Source organism: Bubalus kerabau, chromosome X (assembly GCF_029407905.1).
Source record: "Bubalus kerabau isolate K-KA32 ecotype Philippines breed swamp buffalo chromosome X, PCC_UOA_SB_1v2, whole genome shotgun sequence".
NCBI lineage: Eukaryota > Metazoa > Chordata > Mammalia > Artiodactyla > Bovidae > Bubalus > Bubalus kerabau.
The window spans coordinates 46,221,419-46,242,095 of NC_073647.1; the positions used below are offsets into that span (position 1 = coordinate 46,221,419).

The following is a 20,677-nucleotide window of genomic DNA, read 5'->3' on the forward strand; positions in this document are numbered from 1 at the left end:
GCTGGAAAGTGAGAGAAGAGGCAAATTCAGGCATTCCTTTGGAGGACCTGGAGATCACCCAGCCTTGGGCCAGTGGGTGAGCTGGAGGTCCCAGGGAATTGACTGGGGAGGACATCCTGTAGTGCTCCAGAGCCCTCACTATTGCCCTCCAGTAGCCTTGCCCCAGGCCTTGAGGAGTGGTGAAACTCTCCCCCATCCCTGACTCTGCAACCTACTAGCAGTGGCCATCTCCCTGGGCCTCAGCCTCTGAGAACTGGTCTCCTCACTTGGACAGCCTGAGGAGACAGGACCTATTGGGTTGGGTGCCTGGCTCCATCAAGGATGAGAGCTGGGCAGAATGTGGGAACCTTGCCCCTAAGGAGCTGCCAAATGAGATCTCTTTCTGCTTATCCAGGATGGGACATTTCAAGTGAAAGTTGTGCCTTGAGACTTTGCTCTCTCTTGACAGGGCAAGAATGACAGAAAAAAAAAAACATTCATCTGGTAGAGATACATAGGAACATTCTTACCTGGCCATGACCTAACTTTGAGCACAAGGGATGTGACAATAAGAAGTCTGCAAAAACTTACCAAAACTCTCTCTGACATTTTCTTTTAAATATACTTAACTGAAAAACTTCATTTACTTTGAGTTCTTAGGGAAAGAGCCACACACATATTTGTATGAATCTGTAATAAACCTTTCACTGTTCCAAACTCTAACATTTAGTTTTGATGGGCCTCATTCCGCATCAAGCACATGAATTTGCAGTTTTGATAACAACCATACTGTCGAAGGGCTGACTTGGCCTATTGTAAACAACATCAGAGACTGGCCAAGTGCTCACAGTCATCCATAACATACCCACTGACTAGGCTTGGCTAAACAATAGCCATGCTTCTCTGCTCTGAACTTCAGCTTTCCCCCACGCTTGAGCAACCTCTAAGATTCAGGCAATTCTGACTCCTTTAACAGCTCATTCTAAAAATCAGCTCACTACAGAAAGAAACACTTCTTTTCAAACTGCTCCATCAGGCTGTCTGTTCATTCATCCCCACCTCTTTCCCCATCTCACACACACACACACACACTTACACACACACACATCGTTGCTGTGCACGCTCCTTATCTATCATGTTAAGGAAATATCTTTTGCTGTTCCATTTTGAGATACGTTAAGAACTTGTGTTCAAAGCATTCTCCCTATAGCCTTCAGTTCATTTCATTTGTTCAATTGTGTCCGACTGTGTGCAACCCCATGGACTGCAGCACACCAGGATTCCTTGTCCATCACCAACTCCCAGAGCTTGCTGAAACTGAAGTCCATGGAATCCCCGATGGAATCCAACCATCTCATCCTCTCTCATCCCCTTGTCCTTGGCCTTCATTCCTTCCTAGCATCAGGATCTTTTCCAATGAGACAGTTCTTTGCATCAGGTTGACAAAGAAGTGGAGTTGCTGCTTCAGCGTCAGTCTTTCTAGTGAATAATCAAGACTGATATCACACGTCCATGGAGTGGTGGCTGCATGGGCTCAGGAGGGACTAGAGAAGCTACTCCACGTTCAAGGTCAGGAGTGGTGTCAGTGAGGAGATATACCTCGTCCAAGGTAAGTTGCAGTGGCTGCGCTTTGATGGACCAGCCATGAAGAGATACCCCACGTCCAAGTAAGAGAAACACACGTAAGACGGTAGGTGTTGCAAGACGACAACAGAGGGCAGACACACGGAAGCCATAATCACAGAAATCTAGTCAATCTAATCACATTAGAACCACAGCCTTGTCTAACTCAATGAAACTAAGCCAGGCCCTGTGGGGCCTCTCAAATTGGGCGGGTAATGGTGGAGAGGTCTGAAAGAATGTGGTCCACTGGAGAAGGGAAGGGCAATCCACTTCAGTATTCTTGCCTTGAGATCCGCAAAAACAGTATGAAAAGACAAAACAATAGGATACTGAAAGAGGAACTCCCCATGTCAGTAGGTGCCCGATATGCTACTGGAGATTGATGGAGAAATAACTCCAGAAAGAATGAAGGGTTTGAGCCAAAGCAAAAACAATACCCAGTTGTGGATGTGACTGGTGACAGAAGAAAGGTCCAATGCTATAAGGAGCAATATAGCATAGGAACCTGGAATGTTAAGTCCATGAATCAAGGCTAATTGCAAGTGGTCAAACAGGAGATGGGGAGATTGAACGTCAACAGTCTAAGAATCAGTGAACTAAAATGGAATGGAATGGGTGAATTTAACTCAGATGACCATTATATCTAGTATGGCGGACAGAAATCCCTCAGAAGAAATGGAGTATCCATCATGGTCAACAAAAGAGTCCAAAATGCAGTAGCTGGATGCAATCTCAAAAACTATAGAATGATCTCTGTTCGTTTCAAAGGCAAACCATTCAGTATCACAGTAATCCAAATCTATGTCCCAACAATCAATGAAAAAGAAGCTGAAGTTGAACGGTTCTTTGAAGACTGAAAAGACCTTTTAGAACTAACACCCAAAAAAGATGTCCTTTGCATTATAGTGGACTGGAATGCAAAAGTAGGAAGTCAAGAAACACCCGGAGTAACAGGAAAATTTGGCTCTGGAGTATGGAATGAAGCAGGGCAAAGGCTAATAAAGTTTTGCAAAGATAACACCCTGGTCATAGCAAACACCGTCTTCCAACAATAGAAGAAAAGACTCTACCATGGGCATCACCAGATGATCAACACTGAAATCATATTGATCATATGGTTTGCAGCCAAAGATGGAGAAGCTCTATAAAGTCAGCAAAACAAGACTGGGAGCTGACTGTGGTTCAGATTATGAGCTCCTTATTGCCAAATTCAGATGTAAATTTAAGAAAGTAGGGACAACCACTAGAATATTCAGGTATGACATAAATCCAGTCCTTTATGATTATACAGTGGAAGTGAGAAATAGATTTAAGGGATTAGACCGGACAAATAGAGTGCCTGATAAACTATGGTTGGAGGTTCATGACATTGTACAGGAGACAGGGATCAAGACCATCCCCTTGGAAAAGAAATGCCAAAAGCAAAAGGGCTGTCTGGGGAGGCCTTACAAATAGTTGTGAAAAGAAAAGAAGTGAAAAGCACAGGAGACAAAGAAAAATATAAGCATGTGAATGCAGAGTTCCAAAAATAGCAAGAAGAGATAAGAAAGCCTTCCTCAGTGATCAATGCAAAGAAGTAGAGGAAAACAACGGAATGGGAAAGACTAGATATCTTTTCAAGAAAATTTGAGATAGCAAGGGAGCATTTCATGCAAAGATGGGCTCGATAAAGACAGAAATGCTATGGACCTAACAGAAGCAGAAGATATTAAGAAGAGGCGCAAATAGTACCCAGAAGAACTGTACACACACAAAAAAAACTTCATGAACCAGATAATCATGATTTTGTGATCACACACCTCGGGCCAGACATCCTGGAATGTGAAGTCAAGTGGGCCTTAGAAGCATCACTAGGAATAAAGCTAGTGGAGGTGATGACATTCCAATCGAGCTATTTCACATCCTGAAAGATGATACAGTGAAAGTGCTGCACTCAATATGCCAGCTAATTTGGAAAACTCAACAGTGGCCACAGGACTGGAAAAAGTCAATTTTTACTCCAATTCCTAAGAAAGACAACGCCAAAGAATGCTCAAACTACCGCACAATTGCACGCATCTCACATGCCAGTAGAGTAATTCTAAAAATTCTCCAAAGCAGGCTTCAGCAATATGTGAATCATGAACTTCCAGATGTTCAAGCTGGTTATAGAAAAGGCAGAGGAATCAGAGATCAAATTGCCAACATCCGCTGGATCATGGAAAAAGCAAGAGAGTTCCATAAAAAAATATCTATTTCTGCTTTATTGACTATGCCAAAGCCTTTGACTGTGTGGATCACAGTAAACGGTGGAAAATTCTGAAAGAGATGGGAATACCAGACCATCTGTCCAGCCTCTTGAGAAACCTCTATGCGCGTCAGGAAGCAACAGCTAGAACTGTACAAGGAACAACAGACTGGTTCCAAGTAGGAAAAAGAGTACATCAAGGCTGTATATTGTCACTTTGCTTATTTAATTTATATGCAGAGTGCATCATGAGAAACGCTAGGCTGGAGGAAGCACAAGCTGGAATCAACATTGCCGGGAGAAGTATCAATAAGCTCAGATATGCAGAAGACACCACCGTTATGGCAGAAAGTGAAGAACTAAAGAGCCTCTTAATGAAAGTGAAAGAAGAGAGTGAAAAAGTTGGCTTAAAGCTCAACATTCAAAAAGCAAAGATCATGGCATCTGGTCCCATCATTTCATGGGAAAAAGATGGGGAAACAGTGGAAACAGTGGCTGAGTTTATTTTTCTGGGCTCCAAAATCTCTGCAGATGGTGACTGCAGCCATGAAAGTAAAGGAAGCTTAGTCCGTGGAAGTTGAGTTATGAGCAGACAAACAGCATATTAAAAAGCAGAGAGTCTGTAGGAGAAGGTGGGGTGATTTGGGAGTATGGCGTTGAAACATGTACAATATCATATATGAAAAAAATCGCCAGTCCAGGTTCGATGCATGATACAGGATGCTTGGTGCTGGTGCACTGGGATGACCCAGAGGGATTGTAAGGGGAGGGAGGTGGGAGGGGGGTACAGGATGGGGAACACATGCACAACTGTGGCAGGTTCATGTTGAGGTATGGCAAAACTAATACCATATGTAAAGTAATTAACCTCCCATTAAATTAAATAAATTTATATTAAAAATAAAAATAAAAAAGACCCAGAGACATGACTTTGGCAACAAAGGTCTGTCTAGTCAAGGCTATGGTATTTCCAGTGGTCAGGTAAGGATTGAGAGCTGGAGTATAAAAAAGCTGAGTGCCAAAAATTGATCCTTTTGAACTGTGGTGTTGGAGAAGACTCTTGAGAGTTCCTTGGATTGAAAGGCGATCCAACCAATCCATCGTAAAGGATATCAGTCCTGAGTGTTCATTGGAAAGACTGATGTTGAAACTGAAACTCCAATATTTTGGCCACCTGATGTGAAGAGTTGACTCATTGGTAAAGACCCTGATGCTGGGAAATATTGACAGAGGAGGAGAAGGGGACGACAGAGGAAGAGATGGTTAGATGGCATCACCAACTCAGTGGACATGGGTTTGGGTGGACTCCTCGAGTTGGTGATGGACAGGGAGGCCTGGGGTGCTGCGATTCATGGTGTTGTAAAGAATCAGACACGACTGACAAACTGAACTGACTTCCTCTCAGTCTTTCAGTGGAGACGAGTCCTTTTGTCTTCCCATTTTTCTCTGCCTATCTGCATTTAAGTACATCAATTATCTATTATGGTCTTGAAGGGGTGATCTTGTGGGGGAGCATCACTGTACAGTCTGTACCATCATCAGAGGGGGGTGGGGGTGGGGATGGGGCTGGATTTGATGGACCACAAGTCACATCTTGCCATAGGGTGTGCCAGCACCTATGGCTGGGAAGTTCAGTGGTATCACGTCTGAAGCCAGATGTGAGGCAGAGACTTCCTTTTCCTCATTGGCTTTCACTGTCCTATTGGGGGCAGGGTGGGATTCTAAGTTTCTGGAGCAGAAGCCCTGAATATCAGGCCAGATCTGGCTGTGTCTCCTCAAGTATGTACACTCCCCTCTCCCAGCACTGCAACCCTTGCCACAGAGGGACAAGAGGAGCATGTTCTGGTTAGAAAAATAACAAAAGGAGCAAATCTCTAGGCTGGCTGCTTACAGGTTCCAGGCTACCTCCAACGTGCCACCTGTGCCATCACCATCAGTAGCGTCTCCTGCCCCGCTTAAACATACCTTCTGGTCTGAGACCTCTTGGTCCCTCACAGCTGGTCACTACCCTGCAAGGCCCATAGGGGAGGGTACAGCCCGTGCCAGGGGAAAGGGGGCACTACAAGAAAGCCCCAAGAGGACCACCCACCCTGTGGGTGGTGGCCTGTGGGGGCCTCACAGTGTCCACCCCTCCTACCAACACAGAAGGCCCAAGTCTGTGCCACAATCTACTCCCGAGTTGTCCCTCCATTTCTCTCACAGGGCCTCCAGGAACCAGCAGGCAAAGGCAGATGTCTGAGGCCCGAGTCCATAGGGCAGAGAGCTGAGGAGGTCCAGGCAGTGCCAAGAGTCAAGGTGAGTTGGCTACCCTGAGTGTGCACCAGGGACTCCACATCCCAGAACAGTGGGGACCCCAAAAGGCCCTAATCCTCCCCACCATGTCAGCCCCACAACCTCAAGCTGTGCTGACTGCACACTGGTGAGCCACCTCACGTCCTCCTTCAGGTAGCCAGGGGTTAGGCAGCTTAGGAGGAGCTCCTCTATGAGGCCTGAGAGCACCCCTCAAGGGGAGACTTGTAAGTGGCCTGAATCAGACCGCCCAGGGTGGGTTTCTCACCTGAGGACACTCACAACCACCCTCTCCCGCAGGCCCAGGATCCCCATCTGTCCCCCTGCTTCACTCCTGTCTGCACGTCAACCCTGGTCATCATGCAAGGGATGCATGAGCTCTTCCAGCCTGAGAGAGTCTTTCAGGATCCAAGAAAGGAAGAGGGCCTGATGGAGGCACAGTTCATTTGGGTTGAGGAGAAGGAGGTGGAGGAGGAGGATGAAGAGGAGCAGAATGTGGAGAAGGAGGAGGAGGACCAGCAGCAGCAGCAGGTGGAGGGAGGAGGAGCAAGTAGAGGAAGGAGATGCAGCTACCTTCTCCTTCTCCTGGTCCGGGGTACCCTGGAGGAAGTGGCTGCTGCTGCAACACCCAGTCTCCCCCAGAGCCCTCTGGGTGTCTGGCCCTCTCCCAATGCCATGGCTGCTACTCCGGGACCCAATATGAAGAGCATGGCCTCAGCAGGCAAGATGAAGTGCTAAGCAGCTCACGTGACCAGGAAGATGCCAGATCCTGGCTCTGAGATGCACTGCGGGTGAAGAAGAATGAGCTGCTGCAATTCCTGCTCAGCAGGTGTCTTGCTAAGGAGCCGATCACAAAGGCAGAAGTGCTGAACAGTGTGCTCAAAGATTACCAGGACCATTTCCTGGTGGTCTTCGGTCAAGCCTCAGAGTATTTGCAGCTGGTCTTTGGCTTGGAGGTGAAGGAGGTGGACCCCAGTGAGCACACCGATATCCTGGTCCCCTCCCTGGGCCTCACCCTCAGTGAGATGCTGAGCGATGGGCAGAGGTTGCCCAAGGCCGGCCTCCTGGTGGTGATCCTGTGCCTGATCGCTGTGGAGGACGGGAACGCCCCTGAGGAGATCTGGGGAGCACTCAACAGGATGAGGGTGTGTCTCGGTAAGAACACTTCATCTATGGGGAGCCCAGGGAGCTGCTCACCTAAGTGTGGGTGCAGGAGGGGTACCTGGTGTACCAGCAGGTGCCTGATGAAGACCCTGCTTGCTACGAGCTCCTGTGGGGTCCCCAGGGCTATGTGGAGACCAGCAAGTTTAAAGACCTGGAATATCTGGACAGAGTTGGTTGAAGGGGTCCCAGCTCCTTCCAAACCCTCTGCAAAGGCTGTGAGGGAGGAGGAAAGAGGACTCTGAGCCAGAGCAGCAGCCAGGCTCCTTCTGGGCCCATGTCCAACAGCTTGTCCTAGGGGGCGGGAAAGGAGGCTGATTCTTCCCTTTGTTATTGAAGAGGAAACAGTCAGCCTTCTCAGCAGTGAAGGTCCTGGCCCATTGGGGGAACCCGGTGTGTGGCATCTTTGTGTTCCTGTTCTCTACAATGACATGGAGGCTCATCTTTGTTTTCTTTAGGAATCTTTCAAATGTTATTCTTTTTTATAGAAGACAATGCATTCCAGTATCTAACAATGTCAATGACGTTGATCATCACACTGTGTTTGTACTTAACCAGTTCAAGATGAAGAGTTTTCCTGTTCTGTGAGAGTAGGAACACTTCCATTTTATTCTGTGGTCCTGCACAAGATAACATGGAATTAGATTTAGAATGATTTTGGAAATATGAGTCTATTTAGCAGTGATACAGGTGGTGGAAAAATTAGAAAATAAAAAGTGATAGTAGTGAATTCTTTCTTCTTATACCTTGGGTGTGTTCATTTGGTACAGCTAAGGGATCTCAGTTTATGTGGATTTTCCTGGGTTATCAAAAGAAGTAGCAATTCATCTGAGTCAAGCAGCCCCCTCCTCACTGGCACATTTATTGAAAAAACCTTTATGGAGCCTCTGCTCCATGAAAGGCCCTGTGTTAGCAGTGGGGACACTGGGAGAAGCAGGACACTCCCATACCTAGAGCGATGGTCTAGGAGCCACAGTCACATGAGGTGCATCCCACATGGGAGGGAGGGGAAATGGGACATTGCTGTAAGGTGTCCTTTTGGCTCTTGAATAAAGCCCAGAGAGATCTCTTTTGGGGGCAGCATGGAAAGGGTCCTAGCTCTTGTCACTTTGCTGCTGACCACAAGGATGGCACAGGTGTTTTCTACCCATTATCTGCTAGGAATCCCGAAGAACTCCCATCTCACTCCCTTGAAGTGATGCCCAGAAATCCACGGACTGACCCTCTCTTTCCTGGTCCTGGGGGCCCAGAACTCAAGGTGTTAACTAGCTTTCAATTATCTTCATTGTAATTGGGCATTGTAATCAAAGACTCAACATTTATTAGTGGTGCAATGATGGAAGGTAAGTGTTTGGATGCAAAACCACCTGGGACTCATGCAAAGAGTGGTTCCTGCTTCTGTTTCCTGGAGCTGCTTGGATCCTGCTGGAACACTCCTCCACACCCAAATTTTACAGGTCCTTTAACTGGAAATGGGCCTTTCTGGGTAGCCCATACAATGAAGAATCTGTTTGCATTGTGGGAGTCCTGGGTTCAATCCCTGGGTCAGGAAGATCCCCCTGGAGAAGGGCATGGCAACTCACTCCACTATTCTTGTCTGGAGAATTCCATGGACAGAGGATCCTGGCAATCTATAGTCAATGGAGTTGTAGAATCAGATATGACTGAGCGACTAACACTATGGTCCACTACAGTCTAAGTGGAAAGTTTCTTAGTTTTATTTATGAAACATCCTGTTTGGCTAATTAGGAATTCCACATCCTATTGAGGTGCATATTCTCTAACCTTCCCTGGACCACAAAGTAGCCAAACCCATCCAGTGGACAGTGGAGGATTTTCTGGGGGCAACAGTGTGAAAGATTCCTGCCCTCTTATCACAGGGTCAACTCTTGCCAGGCCCTGCAAGCTCTGTCTCATCCCTTATGTCCATCCTGCAACCCAATACATGGGGCTCCTCACACCCGCTCGCCTCCCACATGAAGAACTGAGGCCACGGGGCTTGGCCATCTTCCCAGGATCACGTGCTAGTGAGGGCCGCGGTGGGATCAAAGCCATGTTCTCTATTCCTCTGGAGCCCCCACCTTTCCCGCCCACCCCAGGCCACCACCTGACCTTGCGACTTCTCATACCTTCCTCTTCTCAGTGCTTCACGATGCCTCTGAGGTGACAAAAATCAGGCCTGTGGAGGGAAGGGGACAAGGAGAATCAGAAGCCCTGTGGGGCTGCTCTGTGCCTTGCTGAGAACTGACTCTGCTCAGAGCCGGCATCTCTGTCCAGTCCCAGCGCCTCCAGCCTGAGGGTGGCGCCTTGTCCCTGCTGCTGCCATGGGGCCTCCTGCCAACTGAACCTGCCAGGCTGATCAGCTCATCACTGAGCAGGAGGGAGGGAAAGCCTGACTGTATGGTCCCAGTTCCCACTGGGATAAGACCCTACAGGAGGCTCCTCCGATATTGGAGGTAAGGGAACACAGGTGGATCCCTGAGGCTCCAGGTCTCCCAAGCTGCAGTGAGGGAGGGGAGCAGTTGGAGGGCCTTTGGACTGGGGAAACCAGGGGGTGGACACTAAGCACAGGGGCAGGAGAGTGAGGCAGAGAAAGGCAGGCCTTGGAAGTCAGGAGGGCTTGTGTGCGCACAACACAAGTGTCCCGAGCCACGGCTGACAAAGACCCCCTTGGTGACACACAAACACACTGCCAGGGCCTGGGTGCTTCCTGGAGGAGGGGGACCAGAAAAGGCAGCTCCCTCAGGACCCAGCGGGTGAGGAGGGGCCCAAAGCGTGGGAGGGAGCAAGAAAGACCAGCTAGTCAGGCTGCCCACAGATACCAGGACCTTCTGTCGCCTTCAGAGGAACCACCAGGGGCCCCCACCAACGTTTATAGCCTCCAGAGTCATGTCCCAGTCAGATGAACTGGCTGGAAGCAAAGCTTTGTCAACCTGCTTTTAAGCAGAAAGGCCATGAAGAAGCTCAAGTCGAACCCTGAATCTCATCCATGCCGCCAGTCATTAGGCAGAAAGGCCTCTGGGAGAGCTTCTTCCACACCCTCTTAGCTCTCCCCTTTCAGATACCAGGCTGTGGTCCTCACACAGGGAAAATGACCCTGCTGCTGGCAGAACTGGGAGACAATGCCCTAGGGTCCTCAAATACGGGCCTTTCCAAGGTACCAGTCTGTTTCCTACACAGTGATTTTCAAGAACAGTGGCCCACAAATACCAGAGAACACGCATCTCCAGACCCACTGCTCTACTGCCCACATGTGGTAAAGACCGGTGACTCACTCAGGTTTCATCCAGTCCCACACCTGGATTCTCATACTTTTTCAAATACAGGTTGATGGGGGCTTCCTTTGGTCACATCCAGCTCAACAACTTAGACATGTTCCTTGGAGTGAGTGTGTAAAGGAAGGCCCTTGAAAAGCACCTAACCCATAAAATCATTCGATGGGCCTGCCATCTGGGTAACAGAGAACAGGTCCACAGTGGTGGTGGGGACAGGGGCAGGGGTGGGGAAGATCAGAGCTGGCCTTGGAGAGGACCAGTGAAGTGGCTGTTTTCAACAGAACTGGCTGTACCTTGAGCCCCCAATCAAGTCCTTCAAAGGGAAGGTGCCCAAAGTGACCCAAATTGGACATGGATTGCCAGGACCAGGGGTAGCAGAAGCCCAACCACCCCACTGAGGAAAGGAAACAGGGCTTTTGAAACAGCCTGCAGGGAGGCTGAATCTGAGGCTCTGGGAAGGGGAGGGGGAAAGCACATGCAGGTGTTCCCAAAGAGAATACTCTAGGGCCACCAGAGTGGTGTTTATGGGAAAAATTGGAAACTGAAGACAACAGTCTATCATCTGCAGTGGGATGATACCTGTGGGTGGGCAGAGCTCAGGAGGCTGTGAGCTCAGCGGAGCACCTAGCTTTGCCCTCCCACACGACATCCTGGGGAATCTGTGTCTCAGGTGCTTGGGAACAGTCAAGTGGAATATGAGGTTGCTCCATTGTGCTCGAGCACAGCCCTACTATGGGGAGAGCTCGACCTGGGTGGAGGTGGGGGCAGGACAACAGGACTCTGGCTTTGGGGCCAACTGAGCGGGACCAACCAACCAGCAGCAACAGCCAGAAGACAACAAAGCTAGAAGAGGGGGAAGGATGGGGGAGCCACCAACTCAGGTAAGGGTAATCAGCCTGCTATGGACCCCATCTTCTGGGAGGGACAGTCACCAGGGGCCCATCTGACTCCTGGGATCTCTCTTGGTGGTAGCAGACCTAGGACTCGCTAGGGCCTGGCCCTTCAGCAAAAGCCAGCCACAGGCCTGTATGTTGTTAGTGAGGGGAGTGAAGTTAGGGACACATTTGTCAACCCAGCCAGGGCCTGGCCCCTGAAACAATGTGCCTGGCAGCAGAAGGGAGCCCTTGTAGGCAACCTGAAAAATACTTTTTCTGTACTGTCAGACAACAGCCAAGCTGGGGATCCCATCTCCATCCCCAGACCCCCTCCCCCACACAGGTCCAGGGCTGCCTCTCCACATAGCCTCTGTGACATCATGAAACAGTTAAGGAAGCTGACCACTTAATTGGCTGCCTTTCCCAAGACCCAGATTCTAGAATCTCCAGAGAGTATTTATGGGGCACCCCGACCATGGTCTGAGGCCCGTTTTCCCTGAGCACTCGCTGCTTGGATAGATAGTGCTCCTTAGCTAGACTGGCTCCATGGCTAGTCAGAGTTCCCATGAGTCACAGGCAGCCCTGCTGATCCTATCAACTGACGGGGAGCCTGCAGCAGGGGACACCCATGATTCCTCCCCAGATCCAACCCTGAATTCAGGGGAGGCTTTGGAGAAGCAGGGTGACCAGCCCAAGAGCCCAGATCCAGGCCTCTATGACAATCCGCACCCACAGCGCCCGAACCCAGAAATGGCCAAAGAGGAAGAGAACAATGCCATCCTCGGGCTGTCCTTCCCCAGGAAGCTCTGGAGGATTGTGGAGGATGCAGCCTTCACCTCTGTGCACTGGAACGATGAGGGAGATACAGTGGTCATCGAGGCAGATCTCTTCCAGATGGAGGTACTCCAGCGCAGAGGCACAGACCAGGTCTTCGAGACAGACAGCATCAAGAGCTTCATCCGTGAACTGAACCTGTACGGGTTCAGGAAAGTCCGCCCTTCGAGTCACTCTGCAGGGAAGAAGCTCCTGGTAACGTAGAAAGCCCTTTTGTGGAGACTACACTAGATGAGCTGAGTGCTGGACGGGTTTCATTTCCCAGGAGAATGTTGTTCTCATGAGAGGGTGGTTAAGGAAAGAAGAGAAAGCAGGATCTGTTGTGTTCCACCACCCCTCTTAGACAGGATCCATGGGGGTGACTCCAGACACTGAGGGGCCACTTGATGTCAGGGAGGGCCAGTAACACCTCAAGTGAAGACGGCCCTGGGCGAGCTCTAGAGAGTGACATGCTAGGGCCTCATAAGCTGCCAGGAATGAAGAGATCTTGTCTTCATACTTAGGCATGGCCCGGACTGTTGTGGGGAGGAGGGTGGTGAGGAAGGGCTCTTCTCCCCTCTCATGCCTAAAGTGATTAATTTCCTTTCAGATCTATCGAAACTTCAATTTTCAGAGAGACAAGCCTCTGCTTCTGCAGAACATCCAGAGGAGAGGCAACCCCAGAACAACTTCTCAGCCTGCCACTGGCACAACAACAACTCCAAAGAGAAAGAAGCGAGTGGTGGCAACCAGACACTGTCCTCAATTCCACCACAACGAGTTCACCCAAAAGGCTGGCAACAAAGTCCAGAAGGGGATGCCAACTGCTCGCAGAACCCCCAGCCAGTGCTCATTTGTGTTTTCTGACCTTTGGTCTGTGGGCAGTGTAGCCAAGTGGACTGGGGGAAACCATCTCCCCAATGAGCAGGGCAGCCCCAGCAGGGCGGCTGGAGAGGGCACATCCAGCAATGCCATATCTGTGCCCTCAGCTACTGCTGAAAGGGACAGCCCAGGGAAACTGCCCGAGAGCCCCCTGGTGTACCCAGATTACAAATTGGTGATGACTTTGTAGAACACCTGTTACTCCATCCTGATGGCGGGCCTTTTAGTCATGGCACCAGATGAGGCCCCTGAGCGGAGGATGAGCAGGGAGAGTCCTCAGATTATAAGTGTGCCCTCTGTGAGCAGCTCAAGAACAAGCCCAATCCCTGAGCTGCCAGATCCCTAGGGACACTCAAAAGCACTCTCTTATAATTAAAAATAGATTTCTGGCTCTAATAAAGTCAAGCAAAACTCCATTGGAGTAAATAAACTATCAAACGAGAACTACGAGTCTGTGTTCTTTCTATCTGTCCATTGTATTCACACATGGCACAGGGTGAGCTCGAAGAGGCTGGAAGCCCATGCCCCAGGCAATCTTCAGTCTTGTCCCCATGGTCCATTTTCATCTGAAACAGCAGCATTTCACAGGCTCATCCAAGGGTCTGACCCATGAGCCGAGTGCTGAGGGGAACCCAGGATGGACTGGTCCCTGGGCCTTGCCTGTTGCTCAGCAGATGGCTCAGCTGGGCTCCTGACCTTGGGTGTGTCACCTTCCATGAGTCATACACCCTGCAGCAGAAGAGGCTCCTCAAGGATCCCCCAGTGATGCCACAAGTTTCTGATCAGCAGCTGAGCATCCCAGCTCCCTATCCAGGGGCCTCCTCAAGAGGCTCACTGGAAAGCAGGGTCAGCCCAGCCACTAAGTGCCTTGCAAACACATTACCCCAAAGCCAAAGACAAGTACAAGGTTTCCACAAGGTGAACACCAGCCCTTGTCACTCTGCCCTCACGGCTGTATTTAGAAGCCTATCTTTACTGGATGCTTGGGGCTGGTGCACTGGGACCACCCAGAGGGATGGTATGGTGAGGGAGGAGGGTTCAGGATGGGGAACACATGTATACCTGTGGCGGATTCATTTTGATATTTGGCAAAACTAATACAATTATGTAAAGTTTAATAATAAAATAAAATTAAAAAAAAAAAAAAAGAAGCCTATCTTTGGATGTGAGGCGGCCAGGCACTGCGTCCAACACACATAATTTGAGAGCCAAGGAACACTTTATAGTAGGACAAGTGTCACATGCAAGGACAAACCATGGCCTGTTTCTGGGCCTGCAGGCCTCTCTGCCTGCTTATGCTCAGCCCCGCCCCCGGCCTTCCCCTATCATCCCCTGGACACTGTTCCAACATTAGGAATTTGCACCAGAACAGAGAGGGAAAAACACTAATCAGTTTCCTAACAACACATTTCTCTCAACCACCCAGTCTCAGCAGGGCCAAAATGAGTGGCAACACCATCAATTCGTAGAGCTCAGAGTCCTGGAGTCTCTCACTGAGTCCAGAGCAGCATCAAGCAAGGGGAGACCCTGCCCCCAGCCCCGCACCAACTGGGCACTGCAGTGCAGGGCCAATTCAGACACAACCAGATGGGCAAGTCCAGAGCGTGGTGCTGACTGCATGGTATTACCCTGTGCTGGTCTCTTGGTCATCTTCCTCTCGAAAGCCCAGTCTTGACAGGCCTCCTGCCCAAAGGGGATCAGGTGCTGGAGGATGTCCACCTGGAAGATGTCCTTCCTGCCTCTCCCAGGGACGGGCTGCAGCAGCCAGCGGGGGTTGGCCAGCGCAGTCATGTACTTCTGTCGCAGGTTGGGTAGCAGGGCTTGATTCTCCAGCTCCTGCACCTGGTTGGGACCTAGGTTTTCTAGGCACAGCAAAGTGCCCCCAATGACCACAAGACCTGCGTGCAAAGACAGGACACAGAATGAGAACAAGGTCATTCAAAGTTGCACCTTCTTGAGACTAAGACTGTATCATAGAGGGAACCTGAGGTGAACTGGGTTCTCTGGCTGAGGGCTCACCACAGCAAAGGGAACTTGGGGCGAGGCCAAGCGAGGGAGGGTGTGAAATGAAAGGGAGAGGCCTGGTGCTCCAGGAATGCACCAGGACACGGGCAGCTTTCAGTCTGCCCACTGCAGGCCGCAGGGACAGAGCATGAGGTCCACAGCGGGGGCCAGCAGACATCAGGTCCCCAAGGGATTTACCAGCAGACAGGCATTGCTGTGGGGCCTTATCCCTGGAGAGTCAGGGGACTTGTTCAGGCCCAGCTTCAGGCGATGTGGGGATGGAACCCAGGCTGGGTGCTTTACTACTTCTCATGGTCTCTGCCAGGCACACAGACACACATGTGGGGACACACACATACACACAGACAAGTGCCATGTGCAGTCCTGGATGCACCTCTGCCTCAAGCACAAACGGGGACTGAGGCCCAGAGTGGTGATCAGGCACCTTGTGCCACCAGTTCCCAGCCCATGGACCCTTGCTGTCCCTCTGAAGAAACCTCAGCCCCCACGCCCAACCCCACCAACTAGTTCAACAGAAAACAAACAAGTACAACCCACCTGAGATCCAGGGCAGTGCCAGGGCCCATGTGGGAAGCAGGGGGCAGGGTGTCACTATCCCACAATCACTCCATGGCCGAACGTTTCCCCGGCAAGGCCTGGATTTGGGTGGGGCTCATTCTGAGCCTCCGCTCCAGCAGCTCCCACTAGCCCGAGTATTTCCAGTCGTGGTACACCATGTGGATGGCCAGGGTACAGTGCCAGTGACCATGTAGCACGGGCCACCATGGCATCTCCAGGTTCTTGACACCATTTAAAACAAAACCCGCATAAGGCTGTTGGAAGAACAGATAGCCGAACTTCATCTCCCAGGGCTCCTAGGGCTCCCAGGGCCTCATGTGGCTGCGGAAACACAAAACCACAAAGGTCAGGAGTGTGATTTAGTGGCCTGCAAGCTCACAGCCCTGGGCTGGACCTCAGCCCCACGAGCCGGAGCACCCTCCAAATCTGCTGACACAGAATGCAGGGGTCAGAGAGAGCTGGCTCATTCCATTCATCTCCACAGAGTCCACTGATAGGGGGGTGGTGACCCAGAGGACCCATCCATTACATGCAGTCTGTGGGGAGGTCAGCAAGGAGGGTGGGACAGTGTGAGAGAGGCACAAGGTGAGTTCCAAGACAGAGAGCCCTGAAACCCTGCGAGCACTGAAGAGGGAGGGCAAGCCCCCTGGTTTCACAGCCCAGAGGGCTCTGGTCCTCTCCCAGCACAGACAGGCATTGTCCTGGGCTTGGCTTCCCCCACTCCCTGCCACCATCCCACCCTTCAGCTCCACAACCCCATCACTGCCCATGCTCTGCAGATCCCCCATCTTAGCCCAGGGATGCTAAGGGCATATCCATGCTAACCAATCTGGACTCGGCCCTGGGGCACCCTGGACCTCAGATGGCCCTGCCAAGTGTCTTCCCCATGCCTTTGGGAGCCACCTTCCTCCTAGCCCTTCCCATACCACTGCCTCCACTGTCAGCAGATGCCCTGGCCCCTGCCCAGAGCCTCAAGAAAGAACCAAGGGGAACAGAAACTAATGGGATGGGTGCACTCCATGTCATTACCAGGGCCTGGGTCGGCACCATTCAGGTATCACAGAATTCAGACCTCAAATAATACACTAGGTTACCATCACCTCATACAATGGCTGAGGTGGCACTGAGGCATAGACTGCAGGGGACCTGAACACACACATCTCCATTTGCACTTCTTTCCCTGTACCTGGAGGGGGGGGGGCCCGTTCACTGGAGGGAGCTGGAGGCAGAGGAGCAGAGCCATGAGCCTGAACCTCAGCAGGGTCTCAGCACCTCGCAAGGGGCCTCCATTTCCACATGGATATGAGGACAGGAACAAAGTCCCAGGGGCACCCAACCCAGGGCCTTTTGGGCCTTTCCTTCATTTGGCACAGCAGAGCCACAGTTCTCACAGGCCCACAAGGTCCCACATGATCTGGCTCCCACCCTACTGGCCTGCTCTCCTCGCCCTTTGATTCACCTCCTGTAGCCATGAAGGCCATCCTTCCATCCTTGGAACCTTCCAGTGTGTTCCTACCTCAGACCCTTTGCAGGGTGTGAGGACTCACATTGCACCTCAGTGTGACCTTACAGACAAAGGAAAGGTCTTCACAGAGCTGACGGGGGTCAAGTGTGCTCATTAGGATGGACCCTCCTCTAACAGGATGGCTGTCCCCATACAAAGGACATATTTAGAGACAGACAGGGACACGGGGAAACTGGGGTGAAGAGGAAGGCGGAGCTCTCCAAGCCCAGACACACCCACCAAGGCCAGCAATGCCCTGGAAGTGAGGGGGGAGACATAGGACAGACTCCACAGCCCTCATGAGAGCCAACGTCAGCTGACATCTCGACCTCGGCTGCCGAGCCTCCTGAACCAACACGGTTCCTAGTATGAGCCACCCGGTGCAATCCTGATGTGACTGCTGGCAAATGAAGCCATAGGGTCAGGTCTGTCGGGACATCTCTCCACAGGGGTAAGGGGGGAGTGGGGGATGGCTTCTCCACTCCCGGCACCTCGAGCACATTCCTCCACATCTGCAAAATTCATGTGTCTGTTTTCACCCTTACACGGTGTCTGTTTACACCTCCCATTGTCGGGGGTCCCACAATTTACTGATGCTTCCCTCCTGATGGAAGGGAAGGGAAAACTCATTATGCCAATATAGCCACTCCATGTGACCACACACTCACTGAAGAACCATGCAGGAAGCGGCCCAGTGCACATGGCACACACCCGAGGTGCTGACACATGCCAGCAGACAGCCTTCCACAAAGGCTTCCCCTGTTTCCACTCCACCAACCACAGGCAAGGGGGTCATGTCCTCGTGCACTGCCTGGTCCCGAGCATCATCATTCGGATGAACGTTTGCCCATGTGCTGGGTGACAAAGGGTTACACTGTTCATTGGGTCTGGCTTGGTTACAAGGCTGACCCTTGGGACTTTGCCATTGCTATGTCTTCTACTAGGGTATGTGACTGGATTCCATGCTTGCCCAGTTTGTGCCATTCAGTATCTCAGCCAACCCAACCCCTTCCTCCTGAGAGCCTCTGAATCTCACCTGTGTGGATGGAATCCCTGAGCAAGAAGTGGCTGTAAGCACTCCTATGGCCTGAAGCAGAAGGTGCCTGCTTGGTGGCCAGAGGAGAAAACACTCTTCTGTTTGCTTGACTGGGCATCTTCCCCTGCACGAGGACCAGAGGAACAGGGAGAAAGTCACCAGTGACAATACAGCAATCTTGGACAACAAGCCACCACCGTCTTCTCCTCACCAGGGGCCTCAGACAACGGGGTGCCAGGAGGGCCCAACTCATGAGAAACACACGTGCAGGTTCCCTCAGGGTGGGTTCTGCTCATCACAGCAGCTGGCCTGTCCTCACCGGGCTGGGACAGGGACCCCACAATGTCTCAGTCTGCAGCACATAAACCCATACCCCAGGAGTGATTGTGATTTACAGCCCAGGAGACCCCGCAAAGAACAAGAGAAAATGATTCCTCCCCTCACACTGCCACTCTGGAAGGATCTGGGAGCCGCAACAGTCAGTGGGCCGCCCTCCATGGACTCCTGGTTGGGCCCCACCAGGAGGGGAACTGTGGACAAGCAGCTGAGCCCTGCAGGGTCAGGGAGGGTGGGGGCGACTTCCAGCGGGAGGGTGGGGCTAGTGTTAGGTCATAGTCCAGGGGCGGGGTAAGAGGTTGGATGGCAGGTCTGGGGCATCTTCCCATGTGTCCCAGGGCATTGCTGGGATGCACATGTGGAAAGAAAGCAGTGGTGGGGGGGAGGGTACTGTGGCTGTGGAGGGGGCCAGAAGGTCCCGCTTGGCCTCCTGGCAGGCACTCCTGGTCCCAGAACCTGGAAACCCCTGCCTGGAGGTACCATCTATGCACGAGGCAGGTCCCGCCTTCCTGCAAGCAGAGCGAGTCGTGGGCACTTTGGGATGGTTGGGCTGTGGCCACCAGGCAGGACAGTGGTCTGCCACTAGGACCAAGACAGCTGACAGCACTGGCTGGCTTCAGTTTCATCGTGCCCACAAACACTGACACGTCATTTCCGGTGTGTATGGCTGCCATTACTCACGTAGGCACGCAGTTACATAGACACACAAGTACGAACAAAGGTGCATTCCCTCACCGGTCCTGTCCGCTAGGAGACAAACTAAGATCCGTCACACTCTGAGGCACCTGGAAGGTCAGGCTGGGAGGAGCCTCGAGACCAGCAGCCTGAAGCAGGACCCAGAGGAGGACCAGGAAGTGAGCGGCTTGGTGGAAGAGAGGGGGAGGAGGTGGGAGGAGCAGTGTGGGAGGAAGAGTGTGGGAAAGACGGAGCTGAGGTGGAGATTCTGGAGAAGGACTCAACTCAGGGCTGGGGCAGGGCGGGACTGGGACAGAAAGGGGCTAGGCTGGGGCTGGGGCGGGGTTTGGGCATGGCTCTGGGTGGGGTGGAGCCACCAGAGGCAGGGCGTGGCTGACAAGGATGGAGCTGTGGGCCCAGGAAACCCACGGAGAGTGAGCCTGTCCAGCTTCATGGCAGAGGCCAGACTGTGCCCTTTTGAGTCCTTGCCATAGGCGTCCAGTCTGTGAGAATCGGTTAGAGTCAAAGTTTTCCGTGACCCAGTGTCTTCAGTGACTGCATCTGAGCTTCAGAGTGGACCCCAGGGGCCAGGGAAGCAGAGAGAGGCATGACCTCTGGGTAGAGTCCCCCATCTCTGGGCTGAAAACCCGGGCTGTCTCCCCTCCAAGCCACCCTGGGACTGTTGGCCCAGTGCTGAGCAACAGTCTATCTGTTTTTTTGCAGATGCGGAAGAAAATCCTCCCTGTGTTACCTGCTGCCCCTGGGACCTGAGATGTCTCAGAGAAAGGCACCTTTGCCTTCAAAACTGTTTCCTGAACTCTTGCTCTTGTCTGGGGGCTCAGCCCACCCAGGGCAACCACCTGATTCTGCTCCTGACCGCCGCCCTGGCTGCTGTGTCCCTGCCTCCCAAGTGCCTGATCACAGTAAATGCTCCTCTTCCTGTCCCCACTGCTACTAGTTGAGCTCAGGCCTCATGGCCTGGGGCCAGTGCTGTCAGCCTAGGCTGCCCCCACCAGCTTGGACCCCTCTTGTCTCCTCTTCCACCCAGTGTTGCACACTCTATAGATTCAGTCCATGTGTGTCACACCGCGCACACATCTTTCCTCAACCCTGGATGGGAAGTACAGCTGAACCCAAGCCCCAACCCATCCATGGTGCCCTGGGAGGCTTCCTGTGGTCCCAGGTCTCCTTCCTCATTTCCCAGCACTCTGGATGGCTGTGCTGGCCCTGGGCTCTGTGCAGAGTACATCTGGGACCCCACACTTCAGATAGTGCAGATCCTGCCCCTGGACTGCTGGCTCCTCTTGTCCTGACAACCTACTGTCCTCCTTCCAAGCACAGCTGTAACATCCCTTTTCCGTCTGTCCGAGTGTCACGTGCTTTCATCTGGTAGTTCTGGGGCACCCTGCATCTTCCTGT

The 20,677-nt window shown here is 51.9% G+C and overlaps 1 protein-coding gene and 2 pseudogenes across 1 annotated transcript in view; 2 read left to right on the forward strand and 1 right to left on the reverse strand.

Moving 5' to 3' along the window:
* The window catches only part of LOC129639977 (melanoma-associated antigen 1-like), a 33,674-nt gene extending 26,214 nt beyond the window's left edge, over window positions 1–7,460 (forward strand). Inside the window, exons 3-6 of the mRNA XM_055565266.1 lie at window positions 6,032–6,124; window positions 6,419–6,558; window positions 6,948–7,263; window positions 7,332–7,460. Of these exons, the coding sequence (XP_055421241.1) occupies window positions 6,032–6,124; window positions 6,419–6,558; window positions 6,948–7,263; window positions 7,332–7,460 (678 nt within the window). The remainder of the gene's footprint in view (window positions 1–6,031; window positions 6,125–6,418; window positions 6,559–6,947; window positions 7,264–7,331) is intronic.
* Window positions 7,461–11,975: 4,515 nt separating this feature from the next.
* LOC129638520 (heat shock transcription factor, X-linked member 3-like) lies at window positions 11,976–13,712 on the forward strand (annotated as a pseudogene).
* An 870-nt stretch (window positions 13,713–14,582) lies between these two features.
* Window positions 14,583–15,991, reverse strand: LOC129639978 (EOLA-like protein; annotated as a pseudogene).
* Between the last annotated feature and the right edge of the window lie 4,686 nt (window positions 15,992–20,677).